The 18,305-nt window shown below is 57.9% G+C and overlaps 1 protein-coding gene across 3 annotated transcripts in view; it reads right to left on the reverse strand.

Moving 5' to 3' along the window:
* Positions 1-18,305, reverse strand: part of NFAM1 (NFAT activating protein with ITAM motif 1) — a 41,590-nt gene that overhangs the window by 19,378 nt on the left and 3,907 nt on the right. Inside the window, exons 1-3 of one of the 3 annotated variants that reach the window (XM_078076696.1) lie at positions 17,641-17,781; positions 2,005-2,334; positions 477-589 (exon numbers count right to left, since the gene is read on the reverse strand). In XM_078076696.1, the coding sequence (XP_077932822.1) occupies positions 477-589; positions 2,005-2,334; positions 17,641-17,710 (513 nt within the window). In that variant the 5' untranslated portion in view covers positions 17,711-17,781. Of the gene's footprint in view, positions 1-476; positions 590-2,004; positions 2,335-6,148; positions 6,428-17,640; positions 17,782-18,305 lie in introns of those variants that run through there. The other 2 variants (XM_078076697.1, XM_078076698.1) reach the window with 2 other exon arrangements.

Below are 18,305 nucleotides of genomic sequence, written 5' to 3' on the forward strand. Positions count from 1 at the left end.
GCCTCGCTTTCCAGAGTTGTAAAATGGAAAGAAACATCCCTCGCAGAGTTACAGTGGGACACAGAGGAGAGCATGGGGCAGGGTGCCTGGTAGACAGTGGCTCTTAGGAAACACTTCGTCCTCCCATCTGGGGTGCTGGGGATCCAGAAAACCAGGATGGTGCCTCCTAATCCAAAGAGCTAGAGATGGGGCTTGAGCCTTGCACCGAAATCCTCAGGAGGACCTGTGGCCTGGAAAAGGCTGACGGGCCCTGGTTTCGTGCAAGATCCAAAGGACCCGGTGGTGGCAAGCTAGCCGCATAGGGGTGGGTGAGGGAGGGGTCCCGGTGCAGGGAGGCCACGAGGAAGACCCCCTCACCGAGGCCAACTGGGACGCCGTGCAGGGCAGGCAGACGGCCCCTCCATTCCTTGGGAGGCACCCGAAGCCACAGTGAATGGGCTGGAGGGGCAGCGCTGATGGGCGTGCGCATCCCCTACCTTCTTCCAGAGCAGCAGGGCTGTGACCAAGATGCTCAGCACAGTCAGGACGCCAGTGAAGCAAAAGAGCAGGAGCTGCTGGGAGCCCTGCGGGGGCTCTCGGTACCCCGTGTCTAGGAGGAGGGCAGGGAAGCAGAAGGGTTAGTCACCTGATTAAGGCTGGGGCGCACCCCACCCCGCCAACCCCCAGGCCCCCAATCCCTACGTTCTCCTTTACCCAGGACTCCACTTACAACACCCCCCCGAAGGAGTCCCCCAAACCCCCACCCCTGCCAAGGTGCTCATTCCCACACTGGCTTTTGGCTAAGCCCCTTTCTAGGTTGGCGGCCTTGATTCTTGTTAAGGGCAAGGAACACATCTTTTGCTTTTTAAGTGTCCCTGCCTCGGAATGAACTGGCCCCACTCAGAGCTGCCTGTGGGACCCCGGGCGAGTGGCGTCATCTCTCAGGCCTTCTGTTTTCCGTGTGTGGAAAGGTGGTCACGTGGGCAGGTGTGATGCGGGTGGGGGGATGGGTTTGGCCTGGGCCTAGCAGGTGGCTGGCCGGCACCAGGGGAAGGGGAAGGGCCCAGCCCGGCCCCTTCCCTTGAGCCATCCATCCTTTTATCCCTCCCTCCCTCCCTCCTTCCCTCCCTCCCTCCATCCATCTGGCTGGCAAAAAACTGCCAAGTGCCAACCACGTGCCAGGCACATCCGTGTCTGTTATTTATCAAACATTTCCTATTACCAGACACCAGCCCTTGCACGCAGGATCTCATTCATCCCCATAAAAGCCCTTGACGGGCAGGGTATTGCCATGAAGCCCGGGCCCCTAGCCACATCCGGGCCAGCCCAGCTCCACAGCGTCCCCAAATCCCAGCCCCTACTGGTGGGAAACACAGAGGCAGGTCAGAGCCTCATGGCTTTGCCGATGATAACTTTTTACAGTCATCACTCCTTTGGGGATGTGATGAAACTAGGAACCTTTCCCAGAAACACGTACATGAGCCAAGTGCTGCCCTGACCCACATGTGCGTGAGCCCAACTGTGTACGCACCCCCCCAACCCACACGCACACGCACACACACACACAAGGTGCCAGAGACTTCTCTCAGGCACCTGCCAGACGTGGCCAGAAACGTATCTGCATCCCAGGCTTCTGCCCTTCCCAAATCAAGGTAGATGTCAGCGCACCTGCGCAGCCAGGGGCTCCCCGAGGACACTTGTGTTTTGCCAAATCTGATCGATGAGGCAGATATGCCCCGCTTTATTTATTCATTTTTAAAGATTTTATTTATTTATTTGACAGAGAGAGAGAGCGAGAGAGGGAACACAAGCAGGGGGAGCTGGAGAGGGAGAAGCAGGCTTCCCACCGAGCAGGGAGCCCGATGCGGGGCTCGACCCCAGGACCCTGGGATCATGACCTGAGCCGAAGGCAGACACTTAACGACTGAGCCACCCAGGTGCCACCCAGGTGCTCCTATTCCCCTCTTATATCCTGTGCCCCAAATTCTGCTGTGTGAAACCTCTGGGTCCTGCAGGAAGCCTCACCTCTGACCAGGATGAAGACGCCTTTGCTGATTTTCTGGAAGTCCGGCCAGGCCACGGAGCAATAGTAGGTACCAGTGGCCGATGCACTGGGCAGCCTGGGGGTGACCAAGCATCTCAGAGTGTGCGTCTGGTTCTCTTTGCCCGGGTCGGGTGGGCACTTGATCTGCTCACTGGGGCTCCGCTGGTTCTGGAGGTCCATAAAAAAGTACGAGGCTGTGAAGTTCTTGAATCTGGGCCTGTCTGGGTAGGTGATTCTGCAGTCGAAGGAAATGGCCTTGTTGGCCAGAGAGACCAAAATGGGGGCATCAGTGTAGGTCACCTCCTGCCCTCCTGCAGGGGAAGAAAAAGGAAAGAGTGGGAGCTTACCCTCCGGGTCGCTTCCGTCCCTTCTACCTCCTCCCGAGGACCTCGGCTCACACTCACACCTTTCATGCAGTCACTGTGTGCGGGCGTTGTGCCAAGTGCTTTACACAGAGAACTCTCCATCTCCCAACACACCCAAGGCAAAGTGTGTAAGAGCTCCACTTCACAGAGAGAAGAGCCCGAGGGTCGGGCAGGTCAAGCTGCTAGCTTTCACTCTCTCAGCAGGGATGGAGTAGAGCTACAACCCTGCCCAAGGCGGGCAGACTCCAGACCCCACAGTCCTAACCACTCTCCTGCTCAAAGGCCAAGAAGCCACATTGGATAAAAGCCCCAGTTTGGGAAGACCCAAAGCTGCTGAAGGATGAGAAGTAAAGAGGAAGGAGGCAGGAGACAAGATAAAGAAACGCTTCCTGGCAGGAAGAAGAACTTCTCGGCAGTGGACACACAGAGAGGAGCCATGGCTCCCCCCAGCCTGAAGGAGGAGGCGTGCCAGGCATCAGGAGAGACAAGCCTTGCCCTGAATCGGAGCTCGGAGAAGAATTTGTCAAGTTTTTGTAGACTGTAACGAGCAATGCCCCAAGAGCAGCTTTCCAACGGCACACAGGTAGCCGTTGGGGCCACGACCAGGACATCGGATGACCGTTACAAAGGCAGGTACCTGTGGGGGCCTCCTCCCTCCTGGACACGTGTACACCCCCCCTCATCACAGGCTCCTAGGAAAACAGTAGCACCTGCCCGGCTGGGCCTCCCACCCTCCGGCAGACTCCCGGAGGCACACAAGCCCCCTCAGCTTCAGTATGCCTCGTCCCCCAGCACCTTCCTTCTCCAGCAGCCGAACTGTTCTAAATTGAGGTCGGCAGCAAGCAGCCAAGAACATGCCGGCCAGGCTGTTAATCAGGAGAAGATCACGCATTTGAGTTACTCAGAGGGAGCTGCCAGATTTATTTCGTTGGGGAAATAGAGGGCCCCCTGCCCAGGGCCTGGTGTGAAGCCAGGCTGGACTCGTCTCTGGGCTCTTCCGCTGAGCCCTGCACTGGGTCCCCAGGGGAGGCGAGGCCAGGGCCTCTGGAAGACTTGGGGACAGGACAGAGGTGGCCCTCTAAACCAGTCAGTCCCCTGAAGCTCCGGCCGCACTGGTATTTTGAGCTTCCTGTTGAGTAACTAAAGAGATCACCCCTCCTCCAAAGAAGGAAAAGCAGTGACATTTCCAGGGAATGCGCTGGATGTCCCAGCGGGCCGGCTTCGTTGTCCTGCGTGAATATGACGATGCTCACACCTGGAGGAGCCCCTGGGCTGGGACCCAGGGCTCTCCTCCGCTGAGTGGGGCGGGAAGGATTTCACAGGTCCTTGATGTCTCTGGGCACGACTGCAGGGTGGTCGTTGTGGCTTAACTACACTATGTTCATACTGTCCTAAAAACAAGGAGCACTGATTCAGGGCTGAAGCTTGCCTGAGACATGGCGGCCAGGGCAGGGGTGCGGCGGGTGGAGGAAGGTGTCATTGCGTGATCCCAGGTAAGGACAAGGGGCCAAGGGCTGAGATGGACTTGATTTGCCCTCCCCGGCAAGGCCACGCTGCAGTCCTTCCCCCCTCCCAGAGGGCCACTTCCTGTGCGCTGCATCCACCCCTGCAGGCCCCCCTGCCTGGGACTCCCACCTAGTCCTCCAGACTCAGCTCAGGACCCACTCTGACTTCGAGCCACATTCTCCTGTTTGGCACTCCAGGCGGCCAGTGCTCCCTGCTGGGGGTTGGGAGGTGGGAACCTAACCAAAACCACCAGGAAAGTGACCACACCAGGGCTGGCACTGAGGGCTCTCCTCCCCCCGCCCGGGGCCTCCTGCTTCTCTTCTTGGTGTGTCTAAGAGGCCTGGGGAGGCTGGGCACACTGGCCATACTATAAGGCTGTTTGTCCTTCCTGTTTGTCCTGGCAGGAAGCCATCCATCCACTTGTCTCAAAAAATTTTCTGCATTTGAGGTATCCTTCTAGAAAATGATGGAATGTGTTAGTGTGATTAAGCCAATCCTTACAATTTGGGTGAAATCTTTAAAAATAGATGACTGTCATTCCGTATGCTTCCAGGATTCGTTATTTTAAGGTCAGAGGGTTAGGATCATGACCATGCATGGCCCCGGCTTGGGTCTGCCCTAGAGGAGAGCCTCAGACCTCGGGAGAAACCACAGTCTCCATCCGAGTGAGGAGGGAGGCAGTCTCTGTCGATGGGGAAAGGACAGGCAGTCTGGGGACAGCAGATGAAAAGCAAGGAGAAAGAGGCCTGCCATTGCTGAGAAGGAGACTGGTTCTGGCCCGATGGTGCATCCTATGGCCTCCACTGCCCCTTCTTTTTTGGGGGTGTTAGCACCCCAGAGCCTGGACCACCGCAGCCTAGCTCCCACCCCCATCCTGGACTGTCCCTCCAAGACGCCCCCTCTGGGGTGCAGGCTGGTCCAGCTGGCTGCTAAGTACCCCCCCATTAGGGTTCAGTGCTACAGAGAGATTCATAGTAATTCCTGTGTCCACAAATTGCTTGCGGCTACCATTTGTTTACTCCCACGAACATTTAAGGAATACCAGTTAGGTCACAGGTCCCACCCCCGGCCTGGAGGGGCTCCCTGCCTGGCAACAGGGAAGCAGAGGGAGCCAGGGCTGGGAGGGCTGGTGGGAGGGAACCACTAAGCCTGTCTAGGGGTGTGGGGGAGCGACATGCTGGTGACCTGGAGGTCTGGAGGTCATCAGTGAACGGAAAGCAGGAACACACGTGGACAGCAGGTTAGAAATAGCCCAAGGACAGAAGGGCAAGAAAAGATAAAGAAAGCATACTCTGGCTGGGCATGACATAGGCCCATGTCAACTGAACACCACGACAATCCTTTGAGACCACATTTGCAGTCCCACTGTGCAGACAAGACCCGAGGGGGTCTTAGAGGCCCGAAGCCACAGAGCTCCTAAGTGGTGGAGCAGGATTCGAGCCCAGGCTCGTCGGTGCCGTGGAAGTGACACCAGCCCCCCGGGCTGAGCCGCGGGGTCAGGGACACAGTCGAGCGTGGCCTGGCACAGGGCGGGGAGCGTCCACCATGGCACACAGCACAGGAGACATCAGATGCTGAGGACAGGGGTCCATCAGATTCCTGGCACAGGTCACAGCTTATCCCAGTTTTAGGCCAGGTGGCTGCATGACAGAGAGCAGGGGTGCAGAGAGGCTTGGAGAGGGCTGCAGGGGCACCTGGCCTGCCCTTCGGGCACCTGCTTCTCACCCCAGACCCAGAGGGGCTCCAGCGGGACCCTCCCAAAGCTTGTGGCGTGCCCCCTGAGTGCACGGGGATGGCACAGTGGCTGGTGTCCATCTTGCACCTGGTGGTGGCTGTATCACCATTTGTCCCTTGTTCAGGCCAAGGCAGCAGGTCTCCCGTGGAACACGGTGGGCTGGGGCAGAGTGAGCCGGCCGGGGGATCCTCTTAGATTCTGCTCAAGGGCCGCCAAGAGGGGCACACCGCCCAGGGAGGAGGACTGGGGGGGGGGGGGGGGACTCGGATTCCTGGGGCTGAGGAGGGAGGGAGAGACATGGGAGGCCGGTTGGCACAGCCCAGTGACCCACGGAAGTGCCCGAGGGGGTCCACTACAAACCCTGCGAGTGCCCGGGGCACAGGGCCAGCTATCCACAGCCCCTGACCAGCAGGGCTCCTCTGCCCTCTTCCTGCTCTGTCCCTGAACCTCTCCACGCAGCTGACGCATGGGGAAGGACCACCAGGGAGCCTGGGGGGAAGAAGGGAAGAGGGCCCTCACCCTTTATTCTCATACAGGTCCCAGACTCCGCCTCCAGCATGCATCAAGTTCAGCCTTTTGGCTGTCACTCTGGTTGGCGATATGAAGAACCAGGACTTGGTTTTGACTGTGAGTGACCATAAGGCAGAGGGGCTGGAAGAGCTCAGGCTGGCTTGGCTTTCTGTCCAGGTGCCGGGGGACGTGTCCCCGAGACCAAAGGCCTAAAGGGCCTCAGAAGCAACACAAAGTTGCTCTTCGGATAATTCTCCAGGAGGCGGGTGAGTCCTCGGCGCGGCCTAGGGCAGGACGGGCACAGGGCGGAAAGTGTCGCCAGGAGCCTGGTTTGTTTTCTGCAGGGAGATGGATTCATTCAATTTGCAGAGCTCCCTGCCTGAGAGGGAGAAGGGCCTGGAGGCAGCCATGTGCTGTGAGGGCAGAGATGGGGCAGGTCAAGGAGGGGATGAGAGTGAGGACGGCTGGACCTCCCACCTGCCCGAGCACACCACTCTTTCCAGTGCAGGTCGGAGGAGAGAAGAACTGTGAAGGGCAGTTCCAGGGGGAGGATGGGAGAAGTGTGAGCCCGCGCCAATGTGGATGGTGCAGAGCAGAGAAGGGGGCACCCCTGCCTGGAGGGTCAGGTCCGTGGAGGGAGGAGGGCAAGGAGCAGGGCCAGCCCGAGATGGGATTGGGAACAAGTTGTAGCACGGTGCCTGAAAGGACACTGCTCCCCGGGGCCCCCAGCCCAGCCCAGCCCTGCCCCAGAGCTTGGTTACTCATAAGGCATCCTTGAGCCCCCTGCCCCCCCGCCCCCCCGCAAGCACAGAGAGCTCCACTGGACAGCACGGGCGACACCGCTTTGCAGGAGAGAGTGTTCTGAGGGATGGCGTGTCCTCCATCCCTCACTTCTCAGCAGCTCCAAGGACTGCTAAGAAGTCTGGGACCCTGCCAGGAATATGGGGTGTGGGGGGCTGCCTGGGAAAAACCTAGTTTCTTGAGGCATTAGGCCTGGGTTTGGACCCCGGTTCTGCCACCCAAAAGCTGTGCAAACTTGGGCAGGTGGCTTTCTTTCTCTGAAGCTTGGTGTCTCCCCTGAAAAAGAGGAGAGCAACAATGCCAACCTGACAGGGTGGTCATGGGATGAAATGGCGCCGGGAACGTTCTGAGGCAGCCACAGGGCCAGGCTGCCTTTCCCCAGTGACAAGAAAGAGGCAAGGAAGTCCGAGGAGTCCTGAGTCTTCGCTGAGTCTAGAAAGGCAAATGCCAGCCTGAGCCTTCTGCCTAGAAAGTACCAGGCCCACCGGGCAGGGCACACGTGGCATGGGGTGGCCTCCACGTGGACACGACAGCCTTTCTACCGCCTTGGGCCCTGGCCCGGCCACAGGGGAGTGGGTGACCCCTGGGGTGCAGACCCCAGGCCTGGTGCACCAGGCTCCCCTGCCAGGCGTCCAGTGCATGCAAGCATGGAGAACCTGCCCCCCCAGCAGCTGCCTCCTGCCCTCCCCCCTTCCTGCTTATCTGCTGCCCTTGTTGGGAAAGATTTTGTCTACTGCCCACTGGCGCCAGATCCTTCCTTTTCCAGTTCTTCTTTTGAATCTGTGGCCATTTGAACTTCAGTCTTGAGAGCTGGTCGGAGGGGCCCCACTCCCACCCTGGCCCAGGGACCCCATGCCAAGTCCCTGGGGGGAGGGATTCACAATCAAAGAACTTGCCCGGATGTAGGAAGGATGCCCACCCTATCTGCCCCCCCGCACCCCCTACACAAAGCACTCCGCATCCACCTGACAGCTCCAGAATCCGGGCTCCTCTCCCTGCGCCCCCACCCCGCCAGAGAGCTGCCTGGCTCCGCTGCTTCCCAAGGAAACCACAAACCATCTTGCTGACCCTGCTGGGGTGCCCCAGCAGAGGGGACCCAGGAAGGAGGCTGAAATCAATTTACATGGTGAGGACAAGCAGTTTAAAAACATAGAACCATGGAGCATTTTGTGGGTAATAAGGGTGCTGTTTGTGGCCTGGTTTCAGTTATAGTCATACAGCTGGGTTCAGACAGGGTCGTGCTGTAACGCGCATTCCTTAACTTTGGGTCACCTTTAAAAAAAAAATTGCAAGTCCCTGGATTGGAGGATCCAGGCCATGCCTCCGGGCCCCCGCCAGCTCAGCTCAGCAGCCCTCCACTCCCTCCCCCACAGACGCCAGGCCTGCCGGGCCCTCGAGCTTTTGGCCATGCTATTCCCCCTGCTCAGAATGCCCTCCTGTTCCCTTCCTCTCCCAGGACTGGGGGGTCACCCTCTCGGTCTGCAGGACTCCCCCTGCCCTGTGCAGACTCTCAGGCATTGCTGTTAAGCCATGTGATGATAAAACGCTACTGTCCCTGGGGGCACACTCCCCTTTTGCAGAGGAGAAACCCGAGGCTCTGAGAAAGGAAGAGGTTTGCCCAGCAGTACAGCTAGTCAGTGGCAGGGATGGGATTTTAAGCGGGGTCCCTTTGGGTCCTTAACCCCACACTCTTCACCGCTGCCCTATGCCGCGATTTAAAATCGGAGAGCAGGAAAAAGAAAACCTCTCTCAAACAAAAGAGCTGCGCCCCTTTAAAGGGAGCTAAACATTCAGAGGCCATTTCTCTAGATTTGGGTCATCTAATAGGCAGACACATCAGGCAGCCTATGGGATCTGGGGACAAAGGTCCTCACCAGAACTGACCCTGCTGCTTAAGGGGGACAGCCACTGATGTCCAGCTCAAGGAGAGTCTGTGGCTTCCAGAGCAGAAGCGAGTGGTCCCATGAGCCCTGTGCAGACTGGTCCTGCCGCAGCACCAGCCGAGTGCCCAACGGGCCAGCCAGCGCCCCTCCTTCACTGCAGCGATGACATCCCCCGCCCCCAGCATCAGGCACGCCCTCCCTCCCCGCTCTCCCCAGCTGCCCCGGCCTCCTCGCGGCCCCTCTGACCCACCTGGCCCAGGCCTTGGCCCCAGCTCTTCACTCTGCCTGGAACTCAATCCCTTCTGTGGCCCCCAGCATCAGCATCGACAGCCAAGGGTGTGAGTCCAGACGTGCTGATCAAAAGTATCCATCCCCCCTCAGGTCGATTTTAAAGGAAAGCACTTTGATTCTCCAGCTACAGAAGAAAGCAGTTCCCACGGTCCTTATTTTAGGCATGGGGTTTTGCCCTCCAATTTAATTCTGGCATCTCTCAGAGCCATGCCTTTTTTTTTTTTTTTCTTTAAGGCCCATCTGAAGGGCTGCTGGGAAGCCACAGATCTGGGGCTGCTGGCTTTATCACAGGGCTCTGGCCATTTGCCTGAGCATGAATCCCAGGATGCCACCGAAAAACGGGGGAGTCCTTCAGGACCCGCGCATCAAACACAGCGGCGCGTGGCCAAGTGGCTGATTAGGGAAAAGCGTGTAGCAGGCGTTGGAAGGCGACCTTTGAACAGAGAGTGTGTATTATGAAGCTTTTAGTGCTGATGCCCTCGGAACACTGCTATCAGACCGGCTGTCACATCTTTCAACACCTCCGAATTACAAAGATGCCTAGGGATGTGGCTTGCCTTGGGGGCCATTTCCACAGCCTGCCTGCATTCTGTTCTAAAGCCTCCAGACTCTGGACCCTGGGTGCACCGTGGCCACGCGGGGACAGTGCAGAATGTCAAATGTTTGGTCCCAGAAACGTAGACGCTTCGTGGGTATTAACTGGCCTTGGTATAGTCACCTCTCCTTCAGCTGGTTTGAAAAGGCAAGTTTCTCCAACTTTGTAGCTCGTTTGAGGGTGTGGCCTATGACAGCTGGAGACTCAGTTTCTCCCTTTATACCCTCCTCTGCCCTCAAAGAAGGGCATCGGGATGGGGTGGAGATGGCGGTAGGACCAACGAGGGAGAGTGGGGGTTCTGGTCCTTGTCCCTGGATGGGTGTAGGAGAAACGGAGCGAGGGGGTGGACCCCACCAGGGCACTCCCTTGCAGTGGGTGCTCACCCAAAGTCCTGCCAGGGAGGGCCAGGCCCTGCCACTGGGCAGAGCTCACTGATGAAGCTGGAATGTGGGAAGATAAAGGGAAGTCACAGAGCCTGCAGAAACCCAGAGCAGGGGACCCAACCCAGCAGGGAGGGGGGCAGAGGATTCCAGGAGGTGTGACCCTTGGACTGGGTCTTTGTTTTTTTAAATTATAATTCTTCAGCCCCCCCCCCCCGCATTATAAAAGGGAAACATGCTCACTGTAGGAGTTCTAGACACCACAGAGAAGGATCCAGAAGAACATCGAACTTGCCCGCCATTCTGCCATGCTGACATCATGGCTGTGGACATGGTGATGAGTCTCCCACATCACGTTACCCAGCTGGACTTTGACGGAAGAGTAGGAGGCAGCCAGGTGGGGGAGGGGTGCAGAGAGGGGGGTTTAAGCGCAAAAAGCTCTTGGATGAAACTTCTAGAAGTCTTGAAACAAGATACCCGCCATCATTGGTAGTTGGGGGACTCAAAAGGTGCTGTGGAGTTGTAAGGTTTGGGGGGGCTCAGGGAGGTGGAGGGGGCAAATGCTGTCCTAGAAACCCAGGGGGAGCTTCCGTGGGCTTCTGGATCAGGGATTGACAGGATCACATTTTGTGTTAGAAAGATAACAAGAGAGGGGTGCCTGGGTGGCTCAGGCGGTTAAGCGTCCAACTCTTGATTTCGGCTCAGGTCGTGATCTCAGGGTCGTGAGATCCGAACCCCGTGTCAGGCTCCTCTCTGGGCATGGAGCCTGCTTAAGATTCTGTCTCTCTCCCTCTCTCTCTGCCCCTCTCCACCTCGAAAGAAAGAAAGAAAGAAAGAAAGAAAGAAAGAAAGAAAGAAAGAAAGAAAGAAAGAAAGACAAGAGAAATACTGCAGAGTCTCAGTCTTCTTCAGCTGCCTAAAACCCTCGCATTAGTGATTCATTCTGAGGGCTTGGGACCCCAGCCTCCTTTTAAAATATAAATGCTTCTGGCTGTCAACACACTAACCTTTCCTATAGAGGCCTTCGCCAGATCACTTTTATCCTGACTTCTCTTAAATCTCTATCTCCCCAAAGATCCGGCACCCTCCGGGCACAAAATCACTCACTGCCCTCTATCCTCCCCAGCCTCTTCCTCCCCAGCCCAATGGCCAGCCCTGTCCCTGTCCCCGTCCCCTCCCACGGCAAGAGGAGGTCAGCAAACATCTTGGAGGCTAAGCTGTGGCTCCCGCTGCTTCTGGCCTTGACCCTCACCTGCAGGTTCCTCCCTCTTTGACCTTTCCTCCTCCCCCCAGAGCTCCCCAGCCAGCACCTTCTCTCTCTGCCCTTTCTCTGGCTTTTCGCACAGAGCCCACCTCTTGAGGTTGGGTACCTGTTCCCGGTGCTGTCGGCACCCTCAGCTGCCTCTGTCATGCCCTTCGTACCTCTGAGCTCCTGATGCTCAGAACCACAGGGGAACACCCTGGCAGGGCAGGGCTGGCCATTGGGTTTGTCGGGGGCATGGGAGAGTGGGCACCACAGAGAAGGTCGCCGAGTTTGACCTTGACCAACAGGTTGGAGTCACCAGGTGGGCAAGTGAGAGGACCCCTTCCAGGAAGAGGGAGCGATAGGAGCAAAGGCTTAGGGGCAGACAGTCATCCAGCATGGCTGGAAAGTGGGCTGTGGGAGTGGGAGGCAGGAGCCAAGAGGCAAGGGTCGCTCAGGGCCAGGGGGCGGGAGAGGGTCTTATCTAAACCCACTGCAGCAAGGGGCCAGCTGATGGCTGCGAGACAGTCTGCTGCTGTGCTCCATGGGCCCACGAGGGATCACCCTGGTATATAAAGGTTGTCCGGTCCAAAAGAGGGGAGTTAGTGATTCAAAGGGCATGTACCCCGGGGGGCGCTTGGGTGACCCAGTCGGTTAAGCATCCAACTCTTGATTTTGGATCAGGTCATGATGTCAGGGTGGTGAGATCGAGCCCCCGGGTCAGGCTTTTTGCTCAGCGGGGAGTCTGCTTGAGATTCTCTCTCTCCCTCTCTCCCTCTGCCCCTTCCCCTGCTGGAGGGCACACACACTCTGTCTCTCTCAAATAAATACATAAATCTTCAAAGGGCAGGGATCCTTTTAAATTTTTAAATTTTGATCTGAGTTGCCAAGTGGCCTTCAGAAATATGCCGTGGACCCTGTAGCCGGGGCTGTAGGCAATACCCCTGCTGACTGAGAGGAGCTAGCCTGCCTTGCCTGGGGTTATGCTCACGTGGCGCCCCCTTCCCCTAGCCCACCGGCGGCAGGCACAGATCTGGCCCTGAGCCTCAACGGGGCTCTGGCTTCTGATTGCACTTTCTTCCCCCCAGCCCATGCAGTCCTGGGGTGGGGGGAGCAGGTACACCCCAGCTTCACCACACCTCCCCTTGCAGGCACCCCGTCCCCATGGTTGAGGCCCCACGGGCCCTCCCTGAGGGGTCCCAGGTGCCAGGTCCCAGGGCCACTGGTGGCCCTGGATGTGCCTTCCTGCTCCCCCGAGCAAGAGGCCTGCATTGGAGGGTGCCGAGTGCCCCGACAGGGAAGTGGGGGATGAGTGGTCAGGTGACTTGGCCAAGTCTCCCACAGCTCAATCCCAGGCTGCCCAGACTGTCCTCCGCAGGGGGCCAGGAGCTCCCCCTGTCAATTGCACACCCACTCCTTTCCCCTGCCCCTCTCCAGCTTCAGGTCACCCCCCTTCCCTTCCTCGGCTTCCAGCCCCCACCCCAGCACCCGAGGCCTATACTCCCACTGCAGCCTCTAGATCTACAACAAGGGTCAGATCTCAGGTATCGGGGCCCATGTGGACACAGCATTCCTGGATCCACACTCTCATTCCCAAGACATGAGGGTCTCGCTGCTCCACCCGTGCTGAGAGGAGCCCGAGGCCCAGGCCCCCACCATACCAGACGTACCCACCTCGTACCCCTGGACCCACGTGCCTCTCCCGCTGGCGTCACATCTCCACCCCGCCCTCTTGGAACTCCTCCTGGGGTTGTCTGTGACTGAGGAGCTGAATCCACCCCGCTCTCTTTGGTATCGGCTGGGCATCCCCTGGGTGCCAGGCTCCGTGCTAGGAGTCGAGGATTCGAACCAAGAAAGTGCACACGTTTCCCGCCCCCTGAAGCTCACAGTCCGCCCAGGGGGGCAGACAGCTTGGGAAGAAGCAGCCTCCATGGGGACATGCACTCCCAGAGGCACTGAGCAACGTGGGCCTGGGGGCCACCCAGGAGCGCCCACAGCTACAGACGCCGAGCGCCTGAAATGTCGATCACAGCTAAAGAAATTGCAATACATCCCTTCAGTGGGACACTCCACAGCAGGGGCTGACAAACGTGCTCCGTAAAGGGCCAGGTAGTAAATATTTTGCGCTTTGCGGGCCATATGGTCGCCCTCGCAACTGCTCAACTCTGCCGACGGAGGCTGACAGCAGTCCTAGACGGTCTGCGAGTGAATGAGTGTGGCTGTGTTCCAATAAAACTTTATTTATGGACACTGAAATGTGAATATTGTATCATTTTCACGTGTCGTGAAATATTCTCCTCTTGATTTTCTTCCAACCATTAAAAACATAGGGAAAAAAAACCACTCCTATCTCGCAGGCCATACCAAAAGGCAGCGGGGCTGGATTTAGCCCCCCAGGGTCGCTGTTTCTGATCCCAGCTCTTTAGCAACGAAAATACACAAACTACAGCCACGCAGGCAACTGGACAGATCTTGCAAAACGTAACTTGGCGTGAAAGAAGCAGGTCGCGAGAAGAATACACAGCATCACTCTGATTATACAAAGTTCAACGACAGGGAAGATGAATCCATATCGTTCAGGGACACATACTGAGGGATAAAACTATAAAGAAATGGCAGGAAGCAATTGCCCCGAGAGTTGGGATGGGAGAGAGGGGTGTCTAGGTGGCGGCCGGGGGGACCAGGGGCTCTGGAGCCCCGCGGTGTTCTCTGGATGGTGGTCACACAGGACTTTGTTTTATATTTATTGTACTTCTCTGTATAGGTATTATAGCTCACAACTTAAAAAGAGAAAGCAATGATAATAGGGCCAACTGGAAGAGCATCTGAACCCCTACCTGACAGGCATTTATAATCCACCTGGAATAGAGCCCAGTGGGATTCGGATCCCACTGCTCCGCCGAGAGACCCTCCCCTCCAGTCAGACTGAACCTCTCTCCGTCCCCTCCCCCTGGCCCTGCCTTCTGGCCTCCCAGTCTTTATTCCCGCTGTGCTTGCCACCCACCCACCTGCTCTGCCTCCTCCCCCTCTCAGCTCCCTTGCCCCCGCCAACACTCCCCCTGCCCCACCTCCAGCAGAGAGGTGCTTCTCTCCACCTGCCTCGGAAGCTCTTTACTGGGATTAGACAAAGATGAAAAGCAGAGGCCAATCCCGACAGAGGCTCGGAGCTGCAGGAAAGAAGGCAGGAGGCTCCTGAACATCTTTTGGACGACAAAGGGAGCCGTGACACCTGAGTCCAGAGCAAAGGGGGAGGGGAGCAAACGTGCATCGGTAACTCTCTCCTTGGGTCACATGTTCTGTCACGTTCTCTGGGCAAGTCTCAGCGTTTCCACCAGGCTGAGAGTCGGGGTTGTTCACCTCCAGGTCTCCCCCCACCGCAGTGCCCAGAACTGGCCCTCCTCCATGGATATTTGAGAAATAAATAGAGCTCAGAGTTCTGGAAAGGCCAAGAAGAGAAAGGGGACTGACATTTGTTGAGGACACAGAGGCTCAGAAAGGTTAAGTAATTTTTTTTTAAGATTTTATTTATTTATTTATTTATTAGAGAGAGAGAGAGAGAGAGAGAAACAGCATGAGAGGGGATAGGGTCAGAGGGAGAAGCAGGCTCCCCGCTGAGCAGGGAGCCCGATGTGGGACTCGATCCCAGGACTCTGGGATCATGACCTGAGCCGAAGGCAGTCGCTTAACCAACTGAGCCACCCAGGCGCCCAAGGTTAAGTAATTTGTCAAAGGTCACACAGCTGTCAAAGGAAGAAGGTAGAACTTGAACCTGGGGTCTGCCTGGCCCCAAAGCCCTCACAGGTGACTGAAGCCTGGTGGAAGCAAGGCTCGAGCAGATGTACAGCTGCTCCCAGGAAAGCTGAGTCTCAGGTTTGCACGACTCACCTCTGGGGGACAGCAGTTGCCCGCGAGACCACAAGTGGCTCCCAGACCCTTTGAGAAAAGTGGAATTCGCAGAGAGCTCAAAAGACTGGAGGACAGCAGGGCTGAGTCTCGGCTCACGACAGGAGGAGGAGGGCTGGGAGCAAGAGAGGTCCTGAGGCACCATTCCATAACGTGCCAGAGGCCCCTGGCAAGGTCAGAGAGACCCCAAGGAACCTGTGGGCTCGCTAAGATATCCACCTGGCCAACTGAATCTTGAGTTTTGATTGGCTCTGCTAGACCGGCAGGTAGCTGGCGTTCTCTGAGCCCCGACCACGTGCCCCAACCACTCAGGCTCAGGGTGTGACGCCAGGCAGGTACTACTATCGCACCCATTTAACAGATGAAGCAATTGAGGCACAGAGACATTAGGAACCTGCCCAGGGTCCTGGGGTGAATCGCAGAGCTCAGATAGAAAGTCAGGCTGAACGCCCTGGTGTATGGACTCAACCCTGCATCACACCGAGGCTCAGGGAAGTGGTGCGCTGTCCCTGGGCTGGACTTTGGCGACAGACAGAGAGAGCCAGGCACCCGCAGGGCAGGACCAGGAGTGACTGTGTTGTCTGCTGCTCCGGAATGTTCTCGGGGACCACAAGGGTTTTTCACCTCTTGTGAAAGAGCAGAGTTTCTCTTTTGTACAACCTTTACTGCAATACTGGGGGGAAAATCTGCTGTATGTTTACAGTTGAGACAGTTACAAAACACTTCTCACCGCAGCATCCCGCAAAGTGTCATCCACTGTTACCCGGCTGTGCTGGGTCCCTTCTGGGGAGGAGGGGCCACACAAAAAGAAATGATGAGAATTTGAGGGATATTAAGTTAGAAATGCCGAGTCCGACGCACTGTCACCAACAAACTGCATTTCCTCGGGGCCATCTCTGCACCGGCCATGGGGGCGGGGGGTGCGGGAGGGGGCACAAGGTGTGCAAGATGACAGGAAATGACGTCACAAGGGGCCCGGCCCAGGAAGCCTGCAGTCAGTACTACAGCCAGCTGTTGTCTCCTGGGGGGAGGGGAGTGACATTTTCTACGAGGAATATTCTTTACAAAGAAGGCGCCTGGGTGGCTCAGTCAGTTAAGCGTCTGCCTTCGGCTCAGGTCATGATCCCGGGGTCCTGGGATCGAGCCCCGCATCGGGCTCCCTGCTCAGCGGGGAGCCTGCTTCTCCCTCTGCCCCTCCCCCTGCTCATGTGCATTTGTGCACGTGCACTCTCTCTCTCTCTCTTTCTCAAAAAGAAATAAAATCTTAAAAAAAAGAAAAAAGCTGAGAGGAGCCCTGGAGCCCACTGCCAAAGATCCTGGCCTGGGGTTCAGGCTGACTTGGGGCTAAACCTGACCTCCACTCACCCTCTAGGTCTTGGGCAAGCTACCTGGCCTCCCTGGGCCTCAGTTTCCCTGTTCTTAAGTGGTGCTGGCAGTGACAGCACCCCAAGGGTGGCTGGAGGGGGGCTGACGGTGAGAGTAAAGCCCAGAGCAAGTGCTCAAAGAAGCTAATTCATGATAGTAAGAAGAGCCGTTATTGTTTATGGTATAAACAAAAGGCAGAGGATGAAGCAGAAGTGGGGGGCAGCCCCCCAGAAGCCTCAGAAAAGTCTGGGTGAATAGGAAGCAAAGCATCCAGGCTGCACAGTGGGGTGGGGGGACCCTGGGAATCCCAGAGGGCCCAGGGCTGCCCTGGGAGAGACTGAGCTGGAGGGACCCCCTCGTGGGCAGCCCTGGAGAGACACGCTCCTGGGGGTTCCCTGGTCTGGATGAACGTGCCCCAAAGCCACACAGCCTGAGGCCTGGCTTGGATCCAGGCCGCCCCGTTTCTGAGGGGACCTGGGACCAGCAACGGGGGCATGGCATTGGCCCCCGGGGAAGCCATCAGCTCCTGTTGCGAGGTGGCCTCTGGTTGCACGCCAGGAAGTGGGGAGTGCCACCCTCTCTGGCAATAGCGACGATTTTGTGTCCCAGGGCACAGTGCTCCTGGGGGCCAGCCCTCGGCCGCCCCGGTCTCCCCGGCTAACATGGGGAACAAGGCCGAGGCCGGCCCTGCCGCTTAGCAGATGCAGATTCCGGGGGGGTGAGCTCCCCACCGACCCCACACCGACCCCACCCGCCCTTGGCCGCAGCAACGCCCACCTGCCGTGTCTGAGGGCCAGGGGTCAGGCTGGCGGAGGAAGGCTGCTAACACGGCGGCGGCGGGGGGCGGGGGGGGCCACCCGGGCGAGGCGTCAGCGAACCATCTCCCCGATCCCCGGAGGCTCTCCCTGGGAAGTCTGCAACGTTCAGACGCAACCGGCACACCTCCCGAGACAGGTGCCCAGGACTCAGCCGCACGGGCGGATGAAAGCCGCCCTGATGTGCCAGCCAGAGGGCTCGCAGGAAGAAGGCAGGCAGCGTACCTGTGAGCTGCAGCGTCCAGGGAAGCAGGAGCAAGCCCAGGAGCCAGGGGCCCGAGAACGTGTCCGCCATGGAGGCCGGCTCTCCACCGGGGCCTCCCTCGCGGTCTTCCTCTTTTGTCTCAAGTTCACAGGAGGGGACGGCCTGCTGGCCACCACAGTTCCCCTTTGAGTCCCCACAAAGCTCCTCCCTGGCCACCCTTCTGCTTTCTCAGGGCCTCGCTGGGTCTGCTCCCCTTAGTAACCCTGGACTTTCTTTTTTTTTTTTTTTAAGATTTTATTTATTCATTTGAGAGAGAGAGAATGAGAGAGAGAGCACATGAGGGGGGGAGGGTCAGAGGGAGAAGCAGACCCCCCACTGAGCAGGGAGCCCGATGCGGGACTCGATCCAGGGACTCCAGGATCACGACCTGAGCCGAAGGCAGTCGCTTAACCAACTGAGCCACCCAGGCGCCCCAGTAACCCTGGACTTTCTAAGCAAGGAGTGGGAACAGCCCCAGGGTGAGGAATCTGGGCCGTGCACCCCTCCTGGCGGGGCACCCCTGTCCACCCCGTGTTGGGGTGCTGCTCCCCTCCTCAGTCCCCTTCAAGCTGGTGGCCCATCCGGTAGACACTGGTGACAGAGGGGACACAGGATTCCCATGAGTAACTCTGGGGTTTCGTTTAGC

Source organism: Halichoerus grypus, chromosome 6, assembly GCF_964656455.1.
Source record: "Halichoerus grypus chromosome 6, mHalGry1.hap1.1, whole genome shotgun sequence".
Lineage (NCBI taxonomy): Eukaryota > Metazoa > Chordata > Mammalia > Carnivora > Phocidae > Halichoerus > Halichoerus grypus.